This window comes from Pipistrellus hanaki, assembly GCF_964339955.1.
Source record: "Pipistrellus hanaki genome assembly, chromosome: X".
NCBI classification, from domain to species: Eukaryota; Metazoa; Chordata; class Mammalia; order Chiroptera; family Vespertilionidae; genus Pipistrellus; species Pipistrellus hanaki.
In genome coordinates this window covers 23,153,759-23,176,301 of record NC_140524.1, presented here as the reverse complement: position 1 = coordinate 23,176,301, position 22,543 = coordinate 23,153,759, and the positions used below count along the sequence as shown (strand labels likewise).

Sequence of the window (22,543 nt, the reverse complement as noted above, 5' to 3'; positions counted from 1 at the left end):
TTGAAGTGCTGGGTGCCTAATTTAGTAACAAATGTGGGTAGCTGAGTCTGCATGTGTCACAGGCTGAATGTATAACCGGAAGTTCTCTGAATCAACTTCCCAGTGAAACACATGTTTCTTAAAAGGATAATAAAAAAGTGCTGATATGAACTTCAAAGTCTATTCCAAATATAAATGCATTCATATGTTCACTGAAAGATATGTAAAACATGTTTATAGTAGCAATATTTCTAATAACCCAAACCTAGAAACTGCCCATATATCCATCAATAAGGGAATGGGTAAGAAGTCTTAGAGGCCAGAAAGATAGAGTAAAGAATTGTTTAAGGCCAAAATGTGGAACGCATAACAATGGTATTATCATTTATTGAAGCAAGCACCATGCTAGGCACTTTTGCATTCTTTCATTCAAGCCTCACCTGTGATGGAGATATTATCTGCATTTGACATATGAGGAAACTGAGACACACCGAGGTTAAGGATATTGTCCAAAGTCATAACTCTAGTTAGTGATGAACTCAGATCTCAGTTTAAAGCCCAAATGTAACATTTCCATTATGAGTTGTTGCTTCTTGATGATACATAGGGAAGGTAGAGAAACTAAGGAAGTAGAAACTAAATAGCACATTCATATATGCTAAAATTAATAACTGCTACTATTTCTGGAGCATCTACTATGTGGCAAGTGCTATGCTAGGTGCTTTACATAAATGATTTTTACAGTTCTCATAACTATGCTGCTATGAATATAGGGGTGCATATGTCTTTCTCATTGGTATTTCTAGTTTCTTGGGATATATGCCTAGAAGTGGGGTCACTGGGTCAAGTGGGAGTTCCATTTTTGATTCTTTGCTTTATAATTGAATTTATTGGGGTTATTTGTGATTGGTTACTAAAATTATGTAGGTTTCAGGGGTACATCATCTGTAATATATATATTTTATATATATATAATTTATATATATATAAAGTTCAGTGACTGAATGGTGGAATGACCGGAACAACCAGTCACTAGTCACTATGACGAGCACTGACCACCAGGGGCAGACGCTCAACATAGGGGCTTCCCCTGGTGGTCAGTGTGCTGTCATAGTGGCAAATCCCGCAGGCCACACCCCCATCAGTGCACCAATCTGTGAACAAAAATAAAGAAACAAAATAAAAAAACAAAATAGACAGACTCATAGATACAGAGAAACGACTGACAGCTATCAGAGGGGAGTGAGCAGTGGGGCTGGGTGAAAAAAGTAAACGGATTAAACAAAGAAACCAAACACACACAAAAACTACCAGAGGGAAGGGGGTGGGGGGAGGTAGAAGAGGGTAAATGGGGGATAAATGGTGGTGGAAGGAGATTCATGAATTAATAAAGGCAATTAGATATCCAAATTTACTCAGTTAAATATTGTTCAACAACATATACATACATAACACACATATACATAGATATACATCTGTATATCTTGTCCTTTGCTACTTACAAGGATCCTACTAATAACCTCATTTTACTGAGAGAACATACAAACTTAGAGTCTGATATGCACAAGGTCACAGAGCCATTGAGTGTTCCCCTTCCATGTGTATGTATCCTGATCTGCTTGACTCTAGGGCTTCAGGTCTCCACTCTGATAACCAGCTAAACATTTTTGTGACATTCAGGCAAGCCAGGAAAATGGAGTCCACCGCGCAGTTCAAGGTGATGGGAAGAGGACGCCGGGCAAGAGGCACCACGTGGTGACTGACCCCGTTGAGCTGGATCGGGTCTATAGGGCCACTGGGAAGACATGCGGGCGGCGGCTGGTTTGCAAACGTGGGAGCCATCTAGACGGGGGCCTGGGGGAAAGCGGGTCAAAAGTTGCACGTGCAGAGAACCCGCTCCACTTGTTCCGCAGGAGAATTCCCAGGGCCGCTGCATGACCCTGACGGTGAGCGCGGCGAGGGGCAGACAGAGGCGCGCAGGGAGCGCGGGCCGGGCGTGCGAGCTTCATTGGGGGCGGGGGCGGGGCGAGGGGCGGGCGCAGGGGCGGGACTTGCAGGGCTGCGGGAGGACGGTTGACACGAGCATTGGGCAAACCTCCCCGCTTCCTGCAGGCACCGCCTCCTTCGCCCCCGCCCCCTCTTCCGCGCTGCGCCGGTTCCTTCCTCTCCAGCCTGCCCTCCGCCGGTGCATTTGCCGGCTCCGTTATGGCGACTCGCAGCCCCAGCGTTGTGGTGAGCGGCTTGGCCGGCCCTGCCCGGGCAGGCGGGGCCAGCCCATGGGGCACGGGGCTGCAGTGCGGGCGTGGGGTAGGGTGGCCCAGGGTGACTCGGAGAAGCCCGGGAGCCGGGTGGGTGGTGGGGTTGGGGAGGGGGGGCGGCCTTGGCTTTCTGGGTTCAGTTTGACGTCACCCCAGGGCGGCGGGGAACCGAATGGGGATGCCGGTGGGGGTGCGTCCTCTGAAGGGTCCTGGGATCGCGTGTGGGAGAGTGTGTGTGTATGTGGGAGGTGAGGGTGGCGTGTTGGAGGACTTGTGCCATTTGCGATTGTGCTGGGGGAGAGGGGCCATGGGCCAATTCCAGAATGACCCGGTGGGGTGAGGGAGAGGCCCTCTTCTGTACATTTGGGGGATGGAAGTGATGGCTTCCGGGTACCTCTTTGGGGGGCCCAGACAGGAAACCACCACATGGGGAGACACGTGGGTACCGATGCTTTAATCTAGTTCAGCAAATATTTGTGCCTCCCTGTTCCCGACCGGACTCTGGTAGCGGTAACCATGTTTACATTTTGACGCACGAAGGAGATAAGGAAATGATACTAGGTGATTTTGCTTGCGTAGAGGTGGCCGACCTGGACTTCAGATGTGCTTGAAACTGTATCCCATGCTCTTTGAGGTTGCAGGAAACAAAAAGAAATGTCAGTCTGATCCTTATCTTCGGGCACATTCATTCCGTAAGCAGCCTCTCACGATGTCTTCAACCTCATTGGTTCTTTTTCTTATTTCTAGAACAAACCAAGCTGCTCCCCTTCCCACCTCACCTTTCTGATCATGCTTGCTAAAATAGCCAACCCCTTCCTACTCTGAGCCTGCATCATTATCAACTTTATTGTTCAAGCAGTTTCCTGATTATCTGTTGATGGTCTCCTATTAAAACAAAAACTTTATAAGGGAAGGAATCACCACTGTAACCCCACCTTTATAGTACAGCGTTTGACATGTAAGACATTCTCAGTAATGGTTTGTTGAACGAATACTTCCAGTAATGTTTAACAATTTTTATTGATTTTTATAGAGAGAAAAAGAGAGGGGGAGAGCAAAACATCTATCAGCTGTCTCCTGCATTCTCCCCAACCAGGAACTGAACGGAAACCCTGGCTTACGCCCTGAATGGGAATCCAACCAGTGATCTTTTGGTAACCTTTTGGTGCATAGGCAGTGGCCCAACCAACTGAGCCACATCCACCGGGGCAATAAATAAAATAATTAACCATTTGAGCCCTAAAAAAGAAAGGATTCTATTTCTTACTAGGCATTGTGACTTCAGGTAAAGAGCAGAGTTCTTTTTTTTTTTTTTTTTTTTTTTTTTAAATCACTTGAGGACATGTTTATTTTTAGAGAGAGAAAAGGTGGGGGGAGAGAGTGTTAAGAGAGAATTACCAATCGATTGCTTCCCATACGAATCTGGACTAGACATTGAACCCAAAACCTAGGTATGTGCCCTGACTGGGAATGAACCTGAAACCTTTTGGTGCATCGTAGGATGCTCCAACTAACTGAGCCACCTGGCCAGCTAATGCAAGAGCAGTGTTCTTTTTCTTAAAATTTATATTTTATTTATTTTTTACAGATAGGAAGGGAGAGGGATAGAGAGCTAGAAACATCAATGAGAGAGAATCATCCACCAGCTGCTTTCTGCACACCCCCTACCAGGGACGTGCCCACAACCAATGTACATGCCCTTGACCGGAATAGAACCTGGGAGCCTTCAGTCCGCAATTTATTTTACTTTTTTGGCTTAAGTGTTATAGAGGAGGAGAAATAATTTCCCTTCTACCTTCTAAATTCTTCTGGCTGGACTAATAATCAAATTAGCATGAGGCAGATTAACCGGATTTATTATGTATGTACATACATGGGTTCCATAGTAATTGAGGCTTATATGTGATCTTGAGCTAAGGAGAAGAGGAAGTTGTGGTTTGGGACTTTAAAGTAGGACAGCAGTTTTCAGGAAAAGTAAATGTTTGGTAAAGAAACACATGCTGGGCCAATAACATAGAATCCTATTACACTTAATTCATATTAAACTGTAGCTATCTATGATGATTGCTCCCCTCTATCTAAATTCTTTTAGGTAGTTCCAGGGAAGGCCAAAGGTTTTTTGTTTTTTTTCCTGAGTCTTTTTTTTTTTTTAAATATATTTTATTGATTTTGTACAGAGAGGAAGGGAGAGAGCTAGAGAGTTAGAAACACCGATGAGAGAGAGTCATAAATCAGCTGCCTCTTGCACACCCCCTACTGGGGATATGCGATATGCCCGCAACCAAAGTACATGCCCTTGACCGGAATCGAACCTGGGACCTTTCAGTCCCCAAGCCGACGCTCTATCCATTGAGCCAAACCTGTTTCGGCTTTCCTGAGTCTTTTGATTCTTGAATATAAGGATATACTTTAAAGTAATATCCCCTAAAGGTCTATTTTGGGGTGGTAAATTCTGTTTCCCCTTGGTGTCTTTAGGTATAACTGACGTGTTAGCTACCTCATGTTTTATTGAAAGAATTATAAGATGACTTATGGGAATCAACCTTTGTGTGGGCCCTGACTGGTAATAGTAATAATGTTACCATTGTGTTTACCTACATAGGCCTACCCTCAAAACAACTCTATAGCAGTAATATGATTATTATCATTTTACAGAGGAGGAATCTTTAAAGCTTCAGAGAGGTTAAGTAATTTGACCTCAACATAACAGCCACATCACACAGTTATTAAGAGGAGCTCAGACTTAAACCCAGGTCTCTTTAGAAGCCCATGCACTTCAGTGTTATACTAGTAGTAGCTACTCAAAAGATGGTGGGGGTCGTTTTTATTCAGTTGCTGAAGAAGTTAGATGCTTTTACTTTTGAGTATGACGCCTGCCCCAGCATAGGGTGAATTATTCTGGCTAGAACTGGCTGGTGCTAGTTTTGTTTGTCTTTTTGGTTTGCAAATTCCTGTTCCTTTTTTTTAATTTCCTTCCTAGAAATTGTCTACATGTTAGCAATATTGCTTGCTACATATATTGTTACAGTTTGATATTTAGACAATAATTTATGAGGCTCAAGAGAGGTTTGAGTATATTGCCCAAGATCACTCAGGAATGCTAGGATATGAATCTAAGTTATCTGGCCCCAGAGTCCGCTCTTAACATCTCTACTTTTAGGTTAGTAGTGACAGTTGTGACTAATTATTTATAACTAGAGGCCTGATGCACGAAATTTGTGCAAGGGGCTTGGCCCTCGCAGCCAAGCCTTGGTCCTTGCAACTCTGACTTCATCCAGAAGGATGTCCAGTCTAATTAGCATATTATTCTCTTATTATTATAGATTATTTAGTCAGACATTGAGGTAAATATTTTGCAGACATTATTGATTGTAACTGTCCCAAAGTTACATAATAGGTACTTTATGATGTAGGTAAACGCTCGCTAGTATGACCTTGGTGACACAAATTGGTGAAGTAACAAATCCAACCGCACTTCAATGAAATTGTCCCCAGATATGCTTAATATAACCCATGCTGCTCGTAATTATCATTAACTGCCAGGATGAGTTTGGATATATTTGAACTAAGAGCAAACTTCTGGAGTTTTGCAAATTAATGTGAAACATCAAATATGCATTATGTGGATATTATGACTTCTAAATTTCAGGATGGTAATGCTAGAAATTAATTCTGTACTAACCATATTTATCTTACACTGTCAATAATTTTCACAGAATTGATAAAATAGTGCATTTTTGATCCATAATCCTATCTTTTTTTTAGAGAGAGAGACAGACAGAGATTGATTGGCTGCCTTCTGTATGCACCCCAACCGGGCATTGAACCTGTAACCCAGGTATGTGCCCTGTCTGGGAATTGAACCTGCAATTTTTTTGGTGTATAGGATGATGCTCCAACCAGCTAAGCCACCTGGCCAGGGCTACCCTATTTTATTTATAACAGGGTTTAGATTGACAATAGTCTAGATCAGTGGTTCTCAACCTTTCTAATGCTGTGACCCTTTAATACGTTTCCTCTATTATGAATTGTAATGTAAATATCTGTGTTTTCCGATGGTCTTAGGCGACCCTGTCACAACCCACAGGTTGAGAACCACTGCTGTAGAGCCTAAGACCATCGGAAAACACAGATATTTACATTACAATTCATAACAGTAGCAAAATTATAGTTATGAAGTAGCAACAAAAATAATTTTATGATTGGGGCACACCACAACATGAGGAACTGTATTAAACGGTCGCAGCATTAGAAAGGTTGAGAACCACTGGTCTAGACCAAAATTATTCTTTGTGACGACCAAAAAATGGAGCAGATCACTTGGAGGGTTTTATTCTGCAAATTGAGTAATATAGCACACTAGTGAATTTTATGCACATTAAAAGGGGATTAATTAGCTGAAGCCGGTTTGGCTCAGTGGTAGAGCATTGGTCTGCGGACTGAAAGGTCCCAGGTTCGATTCCGGTCAAGGGCATGTGCATTGGTTGCGTGCACATCCCCGGTTGGGGGTGTGCAGGAGGCAGCTGGTCGATGTTTCTCTCTCATCAACGTTTCTAGCTCTCTATCTCTCTCCCTTCCTCTCTGTAAAAAATCAATAAAATGTATTATATTTAAAAAAAATAAATAAAAAGGGATTAATTAGAGGAAATATTTTAATATTTCTATTTGACCTTTCTCTATAATAGAAGTATCAGAGATGAAAGAAAATTAGTAAAATGTATAGGAAAACCTTCCTCCTGTCAGAGTCCGGGGCACCCCGTGGTACCCAGAGTCAAGTCCCTGCCCACCTGCAGCGCCTCAAAATCATGTGAAACCCAGATCCAGCTGGCCCCACCCTCGTCAAGCCCCACTAGGCGCAGCCTCAGGTCCACTGGCCCGGTGCCGGGTTGGGGTGCAACCTCAGAGGCCCAGTAAAGCCCCACAGGGCAGGGAGCACAGCCTGAGGTATCCCGTCAAGCCCTGCTGAGTGGGGGACATGACCTGAGGTTCCCTGGCCCAGCACCAGGGCAAGGGGGTGCACCTTGAGGTCCACCGTCAAACCCTGCCCGGTGGCGGAGGGCGGTGGGGGGCATGGCCTGAGGTCCCCTTTCAAGCCCCATGGGGGGTGGGGACCGCTGTCTCAGGTCCCCCTGCTGATTGCTCGTTAAGGCTAGTTACAGGCCTCCGCTGTGGGTGCAGCCATCTTGTGTTACGGAAACCCCTGCCTCTGCTATGGGCACCACCATATTTGTGTCAGAGTGATGGTCAATTTGCATATTCCTTCTTTATTATATAGGATAGAATAGTTATAGATCCATTTTAATTGTTTTCCATTGTTTGTATATGTGTACTCGTATTGCAGGAGGTCCTTTGTAAGGAGGTTGGGAAAAAGACAAAAGGACCAATCACATTAGCAGAGAAGAGGGGCCTTGTAATTTTCTGTAGTTCATTAGGCAGTAACTGGGCCATGCCATTTCCCCCTGTGTGCAGAGATGCTAAAGATGAACTATATATTCTTTGTCCTTTCTGTAATTTTATATTGTGTGGATTCAGTAAATGTATATGTTCTGAAATTATCAACCACCATTATTAATATCAGTCTGTTTTCTTGCCAGTGGTGACCAAATTGCTAGCATTTAGAATAATTTGCAACTATTAAGAATTCAGACAGATAATTCAAATTGCTATGGAATTACTATCTTCCACACTGTGCTTCTGATAATTGATAATAAATGAATATACTTATTATTCCACAGTGCACACTAATAAAAGGAAATACTATAGTGTTGTATAAATATATGTCTTTGCACATATAGTAGGTATGAGCCCACTTATCTAGGAGCAGGTAATTATTTATCCCTGGATTGAATAGATAAGAATGCTGATTTTAATTTTATAATGCTTACATTGTTATAAAAATTTTAATTCTTTAACCATTAAAGGGAACGCAAGCAAAGTTATATGTGTAACTTATTTGTAACATTCATAAAATTGGAAAATGAATACACTACTAGCTTAAATTACTTTCACATTTAGGAATATGTGTATCAGTAATTCATAATTTTGTTTTTATGATACCCTGGGTATTGCATATTATCTTAAGGGGATGACATATCGACTTTAGTGTGTTTTGAGAATTTTAAAGCATTTGAATATAAAAGGGAAAAATATAAAAATAAACCACCTAGCAATTTCTGTCCATTCTAGCTTATTTTAAGATTCACTTCTTCACTTCCATTCAGCCTTATTTGGTCCTGTAAACATTGTCATTTTTTTTTTTTTTTTTTTTTTTTTTTTTTTTTTACCACAAAGAGACTTAAGCAATCTAGTCACAGATGATAAATTGATGTTGCAAGTGTTATCTTAGCTTGAGTTAAATTCCTTGCTTACTATAATTTTATATATCTTTGTAATTAGAATTTTTATGTATATTTTTCAATCTTTTATATTAATAAAAGTACCTGTCTGGGTTTTATTACAAGTGTATTACAGGTAGGTTAGAATTTGAGAGCTGTGTTCTAAAGCTCTGAAGAGATGCATTCAGGTTTCTGAAATATCTGGGTAAATGTTAAGTAGCTCAGAGCTATTAACCTATCCTTTGACTTCCAGTTCAGCCAGAAATGGCAATAATGGGAAAGGTGGATCTGGAAAGAAATTGCATTTTCATTTGTCACCACTTGTGGTACCTCCAGAGCTCTCTCCCCAAATATTTTAGGGTTGGGTCCTCCCCAGAGCCATCCAGAACCTTCTTTGTGATCTCTAGCCATTTTATGTTGTTTTTGTTATGGAATAAATGTTTGTTCCCAACCCACCCCCCAAATGTCTTGAAGCCCTAACATCCCCAACATGATGATATTTGGAGATGGGCCTTTGGTAGAAAATTGGGATTAGAAAAGGTCATGAGGTTGGGTCCCTTTTTATTTTTTTATTTTTATTGATTTCAGAGTGGAAGAGAGAAGGAAAGATAGAAACATCAATGATGAGAGAATCATTGATCCGCTGCCTTCTGCACACCCCCTACTGGGGATTGAGCCCTCAACCCAGGCATGTGCCTTTGATTGGTATCATCAACCCGGGACCTTTCAGTCTGCAGGCCATATCCATTGAGCCAAACCAGCTAGGGCAAAGGTCCCTTGTCTTTTAAGAAAAAGGACTCCCTCCCTCAACCCCATCCTCCAACCCCAGTCTGGATTTATAGGAAAAGGTAGCCCCCAATGTGACAGGTAGCCACTTAAAATTGAGAAAAGAAGCTTCAGCCCTAGCTGGTTTGGCTCAGTGGATAGAGTGCAAGCCTGAGACTGAAGGGTCCCGGGTTCGATTCCAGTCAAGGGCACATGCGTGGTTGTGGGGGGGTATGCAGGAGGCAGCCAATCAATGATTCTCATCATTGATGTTTCTATCTCTCCTTCTCCATTCCTCTCTGAAATCAATAAAAATATATTGGGGAAAAAACCCCCAGGAGATTTCAGAATGAAACCTACTTTGTTGGCACCTTGATCTTGGACTTCCCAGCCTCCAAAGCTGTGAGAAATAAATTACTATTGTGAAAGCCCCCAGTCTATGACATTTTGTTATGGAATCCTAAGCAGACTAATACTATTCTTTTAGAACGTATCAATAATAACCACATGCTTAGATATATGACACCAAGTCACAAATAATAAAACATGTGACTTACATTCATACAGAATGTGGATACTGCTGTTACCTAGGTGACTTAGAAGGCTGTGCTAATTCAGTGTCAAAGATATGCCAGTCTACTCAATTTACAACCTAGGCAACAGAATATAATAACTTTGAGCTTGATATTTCTTTTGGAAGGAGTCACTGGTGTTGGGTGACCTTGGGTTCCAGGTTTATCTTTAGTGTACATATAACTGTTTTGATAATCACAAGTTTCCGGGCTTGTCAAATTAGATTTGGGTACAACTTACAAGCTTTATTGTGCCATATAGTTAGTCCCATGTATGTATGTATGTATGCCTTTTCTACTACATTTCAAGCTTTTTTTTAGTACTGTATACAAATTAATAATCTTTTTTAAAAATATATTTTATTGATTTTTTAGAGAGGAAGGGAGAGGGATAGAGAGTTAGAAACATCCATGAGAGAGAAACATCCATCAGCTGCCTCTTGCACACCCCCCCACTGGGGATGTGCCTGCAACCAATGTACATGCCCTTGACCGGAATCGAACCCGGGACCCTTCAGTCTGCAGGCCGATGCTCTATCCACTGAGCCAAACTGGTTTCGGCTAAATTAATAATCTTTGTATCCCTCTACAAATATTGCACAGTGCCTTAATCAAGGTGGATACTGAATGCCATTTAGTATAATTGAGTATATTGAAATCCCTTCCTATCAAAGCAGCCACTGTACTGTTAACTAATCCATATTATATAAGATTAATTAATATCAGATACTAACCAATATCAGATGGGACAAATAGCTTATAAGATTAAAGGCCACCAAATATATTTCTAGCTCTTGTAGAGATTGAGGTTATGGGCCTATTTAACCAGAAGCTTCGGTATTTAGGATGATTAAAACAAATTCCTGTTTATTGGATTGCATCTTATGTTATTTCTTCTCTTTGGTCTAGGTGCAGGTGAGGCTTCTGAGTGAGTTTGAGTACCCCTTTAAACTCCCACAATGCTTAGCGGTTTAACACTCACTCTTATGATTATTCATGTACATGTCATGTCTTACTACACTGTATGCTTTTTGGCAGTAGCTTTGTCAATGTTTACTAATTCTCTCTAATATGTAAAACATAGTAGGTACTCAGATATTTGAGTATTAGTAATAATACAGGTCTGAGTAAGGACCTCACCATTTAAAATTAATATTCTACAGAATATGTGGTGGGGTGCTTCTCCTTCTTCCGCATCCCGCACGGAAGGGGAGAAGGACAGGTTCACGAGTGGAGGAGCTGGGGATTGAGAAGAAAAAAAAAGAAAGAGACAAGAGACAGAGATAGGTTCAAGCTGGGTGCCGGGTGGAGGTTGTCACTCTGATGAAAGGACAGCCACCCCCACCACAGACAACACAGCACATTTGGGGGGTTAAGGTCAAAAGGAGTTTCGGGTGTGCCCAGGTCCTATTCATCGAGACCTGGGTAAGTTCCTCATTTTTTGGTACAAGGACGAAATTTAGCATATCAAGACCTGGGTAAGTCAAGATCCTATTTGTTCCTCATTCCAAGCACATGGATAAAGATAAGAAATTGTACTGATTACAGTCTCCAACATTTTGGGAGGCTGTTTCCTGGGGACGGCTATGCCAGTCACCTCAGACTCAGCTGACATTAATATAAAGGTCATCCATGTGCATTCCCAAAAGGCCCTCTACAACAATATTTGATCATTAACTATGAATTTATTTATTTTTATTTTTTGTTAATCCTCGCCCGAGGATATTTTTTTCCCATCAGTTTTTAGGGAGAGTGGAAGAGAGAGGAAGACAGAAAGTGTGAAATGGTACTTCGTCATCATTTAAATAAGTTGTTTCTTATTTAACTTGATTTTTGAAACATCCACAGATTAGCAATTAGTATAGGGCACCATTAATGTACCCATTGCCCAGTTCAGACAATTATATATCCATGGACAATCACATGCTTCTGAAATTAGGACTCCCATAAACATACTCTGTTTATAGTGAATTGTAACCAAGTTGTTGATTCATGCCTAAAGTACTTCAAGTTATGCAAGATTTTTAAATTCTTGTTTTTGCCTTTTAGGAAGAATTATATGAACATGTTTTTTATGCTTGTTCTAATAAATCAGCCCTTTGACAGTGAATGTGATATACAGGGTGTCCCAAAAAATCTATATAACACACTTTGTGTAATTATAGAGTCAGTGTTTATTAAAATACATTTCATTTTCATTTAGCAGCTATCAGCTATTAAAGTGTATATACATTTGGGGGGGTGTCACCCTATATAAATATAATAACATTGAAAATAAGAAATTTTTTAAAAATTTATTTTATTGATTTTTTTACAGAGAGGAAGAGAGAGGGATAGAGAATTAGAAACATCAATGAGAGAGAATCACTGATCAGCTGCCTCTTGCACACCCCCTACTGGGGATGTGCCCGCAACCAAGGTACATGCCCTTGATCGGAATCGAACCCAGGACCTTTCAGTCCACAGGCCAACGCTCTATCCACTGAGCCAAACTGGTTTCGGCGAAAATAAGAAATTTTTGAATTGTAAATTAACTTGGTATGTTGACAGAGATAGAATCCCTACTTTGGGATATATCCCTGCTGGTCTGTCTGTAATAGACTAATAGCTGGGGTGAACTCTGGGCAGAATTCACATTGACTTTGATTGAGATAACTAAGACTCTAAAAGTTCTTAAGCTGTTTGCAAAACCTGTAGTCAGACACTGAGCCATTTTCATAGAAGCAATAGTCTTTACATGTGTTGCATATTTCAGGTCCTGGGTGGGTCCTGGTTTATGCTTGTGTCAGAAGCAGTAACTGGGAGCAAGGGGTAAGCTTCAGGGAAGCCATTTTGGCACTCTGGATCTTGATTTTTAAAGCACTGTGAAATGGTGCATTTTCATTTATGTCAGGTAGTAGCAGATATATATGATGAACATGAAATGAATGTTTATTCTTTCATCTATAGGATCTAACAAGTTCTTTCTTTTCCCAAAACTTGAACTAAATTTCAGTTTATAAAATTTATAAAAGTAGTACTTGTTATAAGGTACTCTTAAAATACTCGTGTAGGTGACAGAAATGTCCCATTTCCATTCTTTGTGTAGTGAATGTTTTGAAATAAACATGATATATTAGAACTTCCTCTATGAGGATCTGGCAAAACCTCCCTTCCCCCAGTGGAATTTTTTCTGCTTATGAAAATAATACATGTTTGTTTAAAAACAAATCGATATTGACTTCCAACTGCCCTCAGACCAGCTGCTGAGCCAGTGTCTGTGCACTACTTGCTGTTGTCAGACCATGCCCAAGCGGCATGAGCTGGTTTACCTACCTGAATCATAGTCAGCCTTCTGGCCCTGTGTGCAGACTGAAGTGGTGTGTAGATACTACCAGCCTGACATCCTTGTACCTACAATTCCACCAGAATCTGGAGGACTCAAAACAGAATTTTTGAGACTGAAAGTGAGAAAACATGAACCTCAAATTTCTCAGAATAGAATTCTGAATTCTGTGAATAATATTATACATCTTAAATATAAATGTTTTTTAATTTACTGAAAGCCAAGCTACTTGTCCGTAAGCACCTACCTAATATGATGCTGACTGAAGGAGAAGAGATGCTTAATAGGTATTAACAGATACATTGAGATTTAATGATGATCTGACCAATATTTCTTGAAAACTGCCTCTTGAATGTATTAGGAAGTTATTTAGTCTTGAATATCATGTGAGATAGAGTATTATAATTCTGGTTTATTTCTTTGAATAAACATCAAGTATTATGGTAAATGAGAATTATAAATCAACTACTGTATAATAAAAAACTGAAGTTGAAAAAAATAAGTCAATATTAAAGTGTACAGAGTGGCAAGTACCCACTTGTATTTGACTATTGTGTGATATATTCCTCCATACCCACCCACCTATCCTTTCCCCATCTTTCCCTCTTCCTTTTATATCTTGTATTAGTTTTTTGTTTGTAGATTTTATTTTAATATACCTTTAAATTTTCCCCATACTTTTTGCATATATGTATAAAAACACATTGCCAAAATGATTTATAAGAAAGACTATTGTATTTTTAAAAAGCAATATATATATATTCACTGAAGGAAATTTGGAATATAATGTAAGGAACTAAGTGAAATCTCTGTAACTCCCCTCCCCAAGATAATAGTTTTCATGGTTTTGTTATATATTTTCTATGAGTATAGATGCACATATAATATTTATAAAATTAATCATTGTATATTTTACCATTGCAGGTTCAACATCATTAGTGTTATTATTAAATATTTTGTATGCTAAAGGCTGGGCATACCAAAACAACCAATATGTAGTCCTAGTCAAACCATCTTGGAGTTTCTACTATGAAGGCACTACTATGAAGGCACCTCATGAGTGGGTTATAACAATTTCAGACTTCTAGGAGTTTGGGTCTTTAAGAAATCACTTCCTATTTTTATCTTCATATTTATTAAATTGATTGGGTGACATTGGTCAACATGAACATTCAGGTTTCAGGTGTGGGTTTATGTTACAAGATCTGTATATTGCACCATGTACCCACCACCCTAAGTCAAATGAAATCACTTAAATTTTTTTTCCTGCCCTAGCCAGTTTGGCTCAGTGGATAGAGTGTCAGCCTGTAGACTGAAGGGACCTGGGTTCGATTCTGGGTTCAATTCTGGTCAAGGGCATGTACCTCAGTTGCAGGCTCCTCCCCGGCCCAGGGCCTGGTCGGGGCACATGCAGGAAGCAGCTAATCGATATGTTTCTCTCACATAGATATTTCTCTCGGTCTTTCCCTCTCTCTTCTACTCTCTCTAAAAATCAATGGAAAAATATCCTTGGATGAGGATTAAAAAATAATAATAATAATAAATAGTTTTTCCCTATTGTGAGATTGCAAGAGGGTATTTGAATTTGGGATGGGAAATAGCACTTTTTCTTTGTTCAGTGATATTTTAATTTGATAGACTATAGTTTTTTAAAAAAAATATTTTTTATCGATTTTTTCACAGAGAGGAAGAGAGAGGGATAGAGAGTTAGAAACATAGATGAGAGAGAATTATCCATCAGCTGCCTCTTGCACACCCCCTACTGGGGATGTGCCCGCAACCGAGGTACATGCCCTTGACCGGAATCAAACCGGGGACCTTTCAGTCCGAAGGCTGACGCTCTATCCACTGAGCCAAACCGGTCCCGGCTATAGTGTATTTTTTAAAACTAAATTTTCAAACATATTAAAAAATGGAAAGAATATTATAAGTCTCCATATACTCATGACTCATATTTAAAATATTATCAAGATCGTCGGGACCGGTTTGGCTCAATGGATAGAGCGTTGGCTTGGGGACTGAAGGGTCCCGGGTTCGATTCCGGTCAAGGGCATGTACCTTGGTTGCTGGCATATCCCCAGTAGGGGGTGTGCAAGAGGCAGCTGATCGATGACTCTCTCATTGATGTTTCTAACTCTCTCCCTTCCTCTCTGTACAAAATCAATAAAATATATTAAAAAAATAAAATAAAATATTATCAAGATTTGCCACATTTGTCTTAGCTCTTCAATTTTTTTTCTCTTTAACGAGCTAAAGGAAATTTCATATCATGTCATTTTACTTTTACAACCTTAACTATTCATCTTTAAAACATATGGTTGAGCTCTAGCTGGTTTGGCTCAGTGGATAGAGTGTTGGCCTGTGGACTGAAGGGTGCCAGGTTCTATTCCAGTCAAGGGCACATGCCCGGGTTGTGGGCTCGACCCCCAGGAGGGAGCATGTAAGAGGCAACCGATCAATGGTTCTTTCTCATTATTGATGTTTCTATCTCTCCCTCTCCCTTTCTCTCTGAAATCAATACAAATAAAAATAAAAACATTTTAAAAAATAAAACATATGGTTGATGGTTGATTTCTGATATAAGTATAATTCATTATCCTACTAGAAACTTACTGGAAGTTCTTGATATCTGATACCTAAATTTCTCTGATATGCTGTTTTTTAACATCTAAATCTAATTAAATGTTTGTATCTTGTAATGCTCTTATCAAAATAGCCATATTTCTTTTTCAGATTAGTGATGATGAACCAGGTTATGACCTAGATTTATTTTGTATACCTAATCATTATGTGGAAGATTTGGAAAAGGTGTTTATTCCTCATGGACTAATTATGGACAGGTTAGTAACAGATTTTAAATTGAAGTTTGTGTCTTATATTAATTTCAGGTGTCAGCAGCTGTTTTAAGTAGTTGATATTTGATCATAAACTGGACCAGCTTGTAAAAAAAAATAGATTTAAAAAAATTTAAAAGCCTTTTTTACAAAAAAAGGCAGGGAGGGCTTACTAATAACACAGCATAAATTATAGTATACTGGGAATCTGTAGGGAGTAGAATAAAGTAAATATTGAAAGGAGATTGGAAGAATGAACTTTAGTCACAGCCTTTGATTTCTCAACCCTGAACAGGGTAATGGACTGGGGCTGAATCACATGAAGGCAAGGTCAGATTTTGATTATTATGCACATCTAGCTTGAAATTTTCCCCTTAAATAAATTGCTGTGAGAAACTTTGGTATTTAAATATTTGCCTTGTGTATCAGGTTATTTTGGTTTTTATTTCAAATTATAATATCGATACATGTATACTGTGAAATTTTAACTGTAGAGGCTTTAGATAAGAGTAGAGTTCTCTCCTTTCAGCCTGAAGAGCATATATCCTTCCTACATATGGGCTAATCACATATATGTAAATGTACACATATATTTTAACACATGGATGTGTACTATCATGTAGGTCAAAAATTTGTTGGACACTTTTTCATGTTAGTATATCCAGAGCTATCCTAAATATTTTATTTTTTATTTTATTTATTTTTTAAAATATAGTTTATTGATTTTTCACAGAGAGGAAGAGAGAGGGACAGAGAGTTAGAAACATTGATGAGAGAGAATCATCGAACAGCTGCCTCTTGCACACCCCCTACAGGGGATGTGCCTGCAACCAAGGTACATGCCCTTGACCGGAATCGAACCTGGGACCTTTCAGTCCGCAGGCCTATGCTCTATACACTGAGCCAAACTGGTTTCGGCTATCCTAAATATTTTAAATGTTGCATAGCATTACATTTTCTAGCTGTATCATAATTTACTAGCCCACTATTGATGGACATGCAAGATTTGTCCCTTGTCTTGCTATTATAGACCATACTAGAAGGAGACATCCTTTTGTAGATATTTGAATGCTTCCTCAACTTGATCCATGTGGAAATTTTGGGTCACGTGGAAGGTGTTTATTGAATGTTTTGATACTGCCAAATTATCCTTCAGAAAGTTATGTTAATTTATACTCCCAATGATATATGCAAATACTGTGTTTCTCACAATTTCTTCTTACATTGTAGATTGTCAGGTAAATTTTATTTTATCAGAATTTGTCAATCTGATAAGCGAAAATGGTATCTTATTTTAAATCGCATTAAAAATTTATTATAAATGTTACAGCGAACCAGGCTTTTGAGGGTTTTTGCAATGTTCTCTTTGCTTTATGAAACAAGGATATACTTCATGGGGACAAAGGATGTATTTTGTGGAAGTTAGAGGTTAAGAGATGTTTGTTGTAAAGTTTACATGTATTTCTATTACAGTATAAATTACTTTCTATTTAAGTTCCTGATTTTATTTCTGTAGGACAGAGCGGCTTGCTCGAGATGTGATGAAGGAGATGGGAGGCCATCACATTGTAGCCCTCTGTGTGCTCAAGGGGGGCTATAAATTCTTTGCTGACCTGCTGGATTACATCAAAGCACTGAACAGGAATAGTGATAAATCCATTCCTATGACTGTAGATTTTATCAGACTGAAGAGCTACTGTGTAAGTATATTTAATATATGTTTATTCAATAACATGTTTAAAATAAAACATGGTAACTATAGGTTTTCTGTATGTTTTTGAAGCTTTGCAAACTAAAGTCACATGTTTATTTCAGTTGGTTACAGTGAGATTTTCTGATATATTCACCAGTACTTTATATCCAAGTGAATTTTGTCTTTTTTTGGGGGGGTTAATCCTCACCCAAGGATATTTTTCCATTGATTTTTTAGGGAGAGTGGAAAAGAGAGGGAAAGACAGAGAAACAATAATGTGAGAGAAACATATCAATTGGTTGCCTCCTTCATGAGCCCTGACCAGGGCCTGGACCAGGGAGGAGCCTGCAACCAAGGTATGTGCCCTTGACTGGAATCGAACCCGGGACCCTTTGGTACACAGGCCACTGTTCTATCCACTGAGCCAAACTGGTTAGGGCAATATTGTCTCCCCCCAAATTAGTCACCTTAGAGCAGGGGTCTTCAAACTACGGCCCGCGGGCCACATGCAGCCCGCAGAGGAGTCTGATCCGGCCCGCCAGGTTTTTTGGGCAGTGAGCGCAGCCGAGGTGTTACAGTAGGAATTAGTAGTTCATATAGTCCGGCCCTCCAGCTCTCTGAGGGACCGTGATCTGGCCCCCACTTTAAAAAGTTTGAGGACCCCTGCCTTAGAGGTTATATACTTATTTTAAAGGTATTTTATTATTTTGGGGTTTTTTTTTTAGTTTTAATTTTAATTTTAAAAATAATATTTTTATTTCAAAGAAGAAAGGAGAGGGAGATAGAAACATCAGTAATGAGAGAGAATCATTGATTGGCTGCCTCCTGTATACCCCCCACTGGGAACCAAGCCCGCAACTGGGGCATGTACCCTGACCTGGAATCAGCCGTCATCTCCTGGTTCATAGGTTGATGCTCAACCACAGACCCACACTGGCCAGGCTGTTTTTTGGAGTTTTTAAAAAACCTTTTAAGAATTGCTGTTGGGACTTGAGTGTTACTCTTTTGACTATATTTACTGGTGGCAAATACCTTCTCTGGAGCTAGATTGGTTTGCGGGGAAATCGAAAGGCATTTGGAACGAGGTCTGATAAAATAAAGTGGGTCCAGAATTATTTCCTAGCCCTAGCCAGTTTTGCTCAGCAGATAGAGTGTCGGACTGTGGACTGAAGGGTCCCAGGTTCAATTCTGGTCACGGGAATATGCCCAGATTGTGGGATTGATCCCCAGTGTAGATAAGTGGTCTTCTTCTTCTTTTTAAAAAAATATATATTTTATTGATTTTTTACAGAGAGGAAGGGAGAGAGATAGAGTTAAAAACATCGATGAGAGAGAGTCATCAACCAGCTGCCTCTTGCACACCCCCTACTGGGGATATGCCCACAACCAAGGTACATGCCTTTGACCGGAATCGAACCCGGGACCCTTTGAGTCCGCAGGCCGACCCTCTATCCACTGAGCCAAACCGGTTTCGGCATGTGGTCTTATTCTTAATGAAATAAAACATTCACATCAAAGAAATTGTGGGTGAAATTCATGTGTAAAGATCACACTGAGTCCTAGCCAGTTTGGCTGTGGCTAGAGCATCAGCTTGAGGACTGAAGGGTTCCAGGTTTGATTCCGGTCAAGGGCATGTACCTTGGTTGCGGGCATATCCCCAGTAGGGGGTGTGCAGGAGGCAGCTGATGGATGTTTCTCCCTCATCGATGTTTCTAACTCTCCCTTCCTTTCTGTAAAAAATCAATGAAATATATTTTAAAAAAAAGAAAAGAAAAGAAAATACCACTTTTGATTCACTGTCATTATGCAGTGTTACACTATCTCAAATGCTTCAGAATATTGACACTGGATGGACCAAGATCCAGTGATCTTTTTGTTGTTGTTGTTGTTGTTATTCACCTGAGGATATTTTTCCATTGATTTTTAGAGAGAGTGGAAGAGAGAGATGGAGAGAAATATCGACATGAGAGAGACACATCAATTGGTTGCCTCCTGCACACACCCCAACCAGGGCTGGGGAACCTGCAACCAAGGTACATGCCCTTGACCAGAATCAAACCCAGAATCAAACCTGGAACCCTTCAGTCCTCGAGCTGATGCTCTATCCAAACTGGCTAGGGCTCTGTGATCTTTACACATGAATTTCACCCACAATTTCTTTGATGTGAATGTTTAATTTCATTAAGAATAAGACCACTTATCTACATTTAGCTTTCAATCTTCATTGTCTTTGTTAATCATCCATTTGACTAAGTCTTTGACTTTTGTCACATTTTTATCAGTCTAATAGGTGATAAGACAACCACTTAAATATTATAGACATTTTCCCTATTCCACCAAAGCCCTTTATGCTCAAACATTATGATGTTACTTTGTATTTATAAGCTCCTTTTAACTTGTCAGTCTTGTTAAGCCTTGTTTAAATATAAAATTTGGATTTTTACTTAACACAAGCTATTTATTTGTTTGTTTGTTTATTTATTAATTTATTTATTTTGCTGGTTTACACTCAAATTTAATGTTAGGCAGCATAGCTGACAACAGTATAGCTGCCCAGTTTTTATTTTATTTTTAAATGATAACCTTTTTATGTTTTTATTTTGTTAAGCCTCACCTGAGGATATTTTCCCATTGATGTTTAGAGAGGGTGGAAGAAAGGGAGAGAGACAGAGAGGGAATCATGGATGTGTGAAAGACACATCTTTTTTTTTATTTCTAGTTGATCCTTTATTATTTCTAGTTGATCCCTTTTCATATCTTCATAGGTCTTGTTTATTTTATCGGCCTTTTCTAGGAGATTCTTGAAAAACCTTATAAGCGTGGTTTTGAATTCTATATCCAGTCGCTTTTTGTCCTCCGTTTCTGATCTGTTTCCTTGTCTCGGCATTTTCGCTGCTTCCCTGAGTTGGTAGGGTGTGAGGATCAGCTGTATCTATGCCAGGAGACAGCCTTATTAGACTAGACTTGGAAAACTGCAAGAGCCTCTGTGCTCAGCTTGGATGGGGCAGAGTTTCAGGGTGGAGCCTACAGCCTTGGCTTCCGATTAGGCCCACCCTATGAGGCTCCTGAGTCTCAGTGTTCCTCAGTGTCCTTTGGTACTCCAGTTTAGTCTCTCCCCCAATGAGCCTGCAACTGGGGTTCAGTGCAGTTGGAAGTGGGGTTAAGAGCAGTCCGGAGCTTATGTCTCCTTCCCGAAAGGGCAATCCAGCGGCTCAATCAATAGTCTGTCCTCTGTGCGAAATGTGCGTGACACAGGGCCTCTGCCTTTTGCTGCTCCCTTGAGCTTCCGCCTTACAGCCCAGATTTCCTCTGTATGAGTCTGGGGCCTGAGGGTCTCACCCAGAAGTGGGGTTCAGTGCAGTCGGAACTGGGGCTCAGCACAGTCCGGAGCTTTTGTCTCCTTTCCGCTAGGGCAATCTAGCAGCACAGTCAGCAGTCAGTCCTCTGCGCGCAATGTGTGTGCCTCCGGGACTCTGCCTTTCGCTGCTCCTCTGAGCTTCCGCCTTACAGCCCAGGCTCCCTCTGTATGTGTCTGGGTCCCCAGGGTCTTGCTCAGAACTGGGGTTCAGTGCTGTCGGAACTTGGGTTCAGCATAGTCTGGAGCTTTTATCTCCTTCCTGCCAGCCAGGCACTTAGCCGCCCCTCCTCTGGCTCCATCCTCTCCGCGCTTGCAACGTGTCTCCATACCTTAGGCTTTTATAGCTTCTCTGATTTTCCTTCTGGTTTTCTCTTTCCTTCTCGTTGAATTTCCAGTCAGTCAACTTTCCTGTAGTTCTGGATAATGTCCACTTTATATTTTAGTTGTTTTTGAAATTGTTATGTAAGGCTGCAGATAGGCGGTTACCTATGCCGCCATCTTGGTTTCCCACCGACACATCTTTTTTAAATAATATTTTTTATTGATTTCAGAGAGGAAGAGAGAGAGTGATGAAAACATTAGTGATGAAAGAGAATCATTGATCAACTGCCTCCAGACACCCCCCACTGGGGATCGAGCCTACAACCTAGGCATGTGCCCTTGACTGGAATTGAACCTGGGATCTTCCAGTCCTCAGGCCTATGCTCTATCCACTGAGCCAAACCAGCCAAAGCTGTATTTTATTTTTTTGAAAGCTGCCCAGTTTCTAATATATTGTTGCTTAAGTCAAAACATGTACTTAGTATTGCCCATGGTATGATTTCTCTTTGATCTTCTTAAGTACCCTACCCACCCTCCCACACAAACACACACATAAAAATTAATCTTGTTACTTTATGGCTGATAATTCATTCCTCTGGGAATTTAGGCAGAATGTTCTTCCTTTGAAAAGAAAACTCGTAAAAACAAGTGAGGGGACTTTATATTTTTTTTTAAAGTATTTTATAGCTGTAAGAGCAATTTGAAGCAAAGGAACATTTTGACATTTTAATTTAATTTTCTACTTTTAGTTTTTTCTTATTCATTTTAGATCTTAGAGGATTATTAAGCTGAATTCCTCAACTGATAAAAAAATATGAAAATTTAAACACAAGCAAAGTGAATTTTAAGATTTTCACTTAGACGAAAATAATATCCATTCTGTTTTATGTGAAATTCTGTGTAGGTTTACTGTTAAGCAATAGAAATTAAGAATGCCATCCATATACTTTAATTTTTCAGTTTGTCATGGAAAATATTCACACGTCCATATAAAATATAGGCAACTTAATTTGATTAAGTTGTAAAATGGAAATTTAAAATTGTTTCAAGTATCAGTAACATTGATGTTACTATAATTTTAAATGCTATCTTGACCAGTTTGA

At 40.0% G+C, this 22,543-nt stretch overlaps 1 protein-coding gene across 3 annotated transcripts in view; it reads left to right on the top strand.

Annotated features, from left to right (window-relative positions):
* Positions 1-2,054: 2,054 nt before the first annotated feature.
* HPRT1 (hypoxanthine phosphoribosyltransferase 1) overlaps positions 2,055-22,543 on the top strand; it is a 38,511-nt gene continuing 18,022 nt past the window's right edge. For 2 of the 3 annotated variants that reach the window (XM_084870264.1, XM_084870263.1), the window contains exons 1-3: positions 2,055-2,211; positions 15,968-16,074; positions 17,585-17,768. In XM_084870264.1, the coding sequence (XP_084726390.1) occupies positions 2,185-2,211; positions 15,968-16,074; positions 17,585-17,768 (318 nt within the window). In that variant the 5' untranslated portion in view covers positions 2,055-2,184. Of the gene's footprint in view, positions 2,212-2,839; positions 2,930-15,967; positions 16,075-17,584; positions 17,769-22,543 lie in introns of those variants that run through there. The other variant, XM_084870265.1, reaches the window with a different exon arrangement.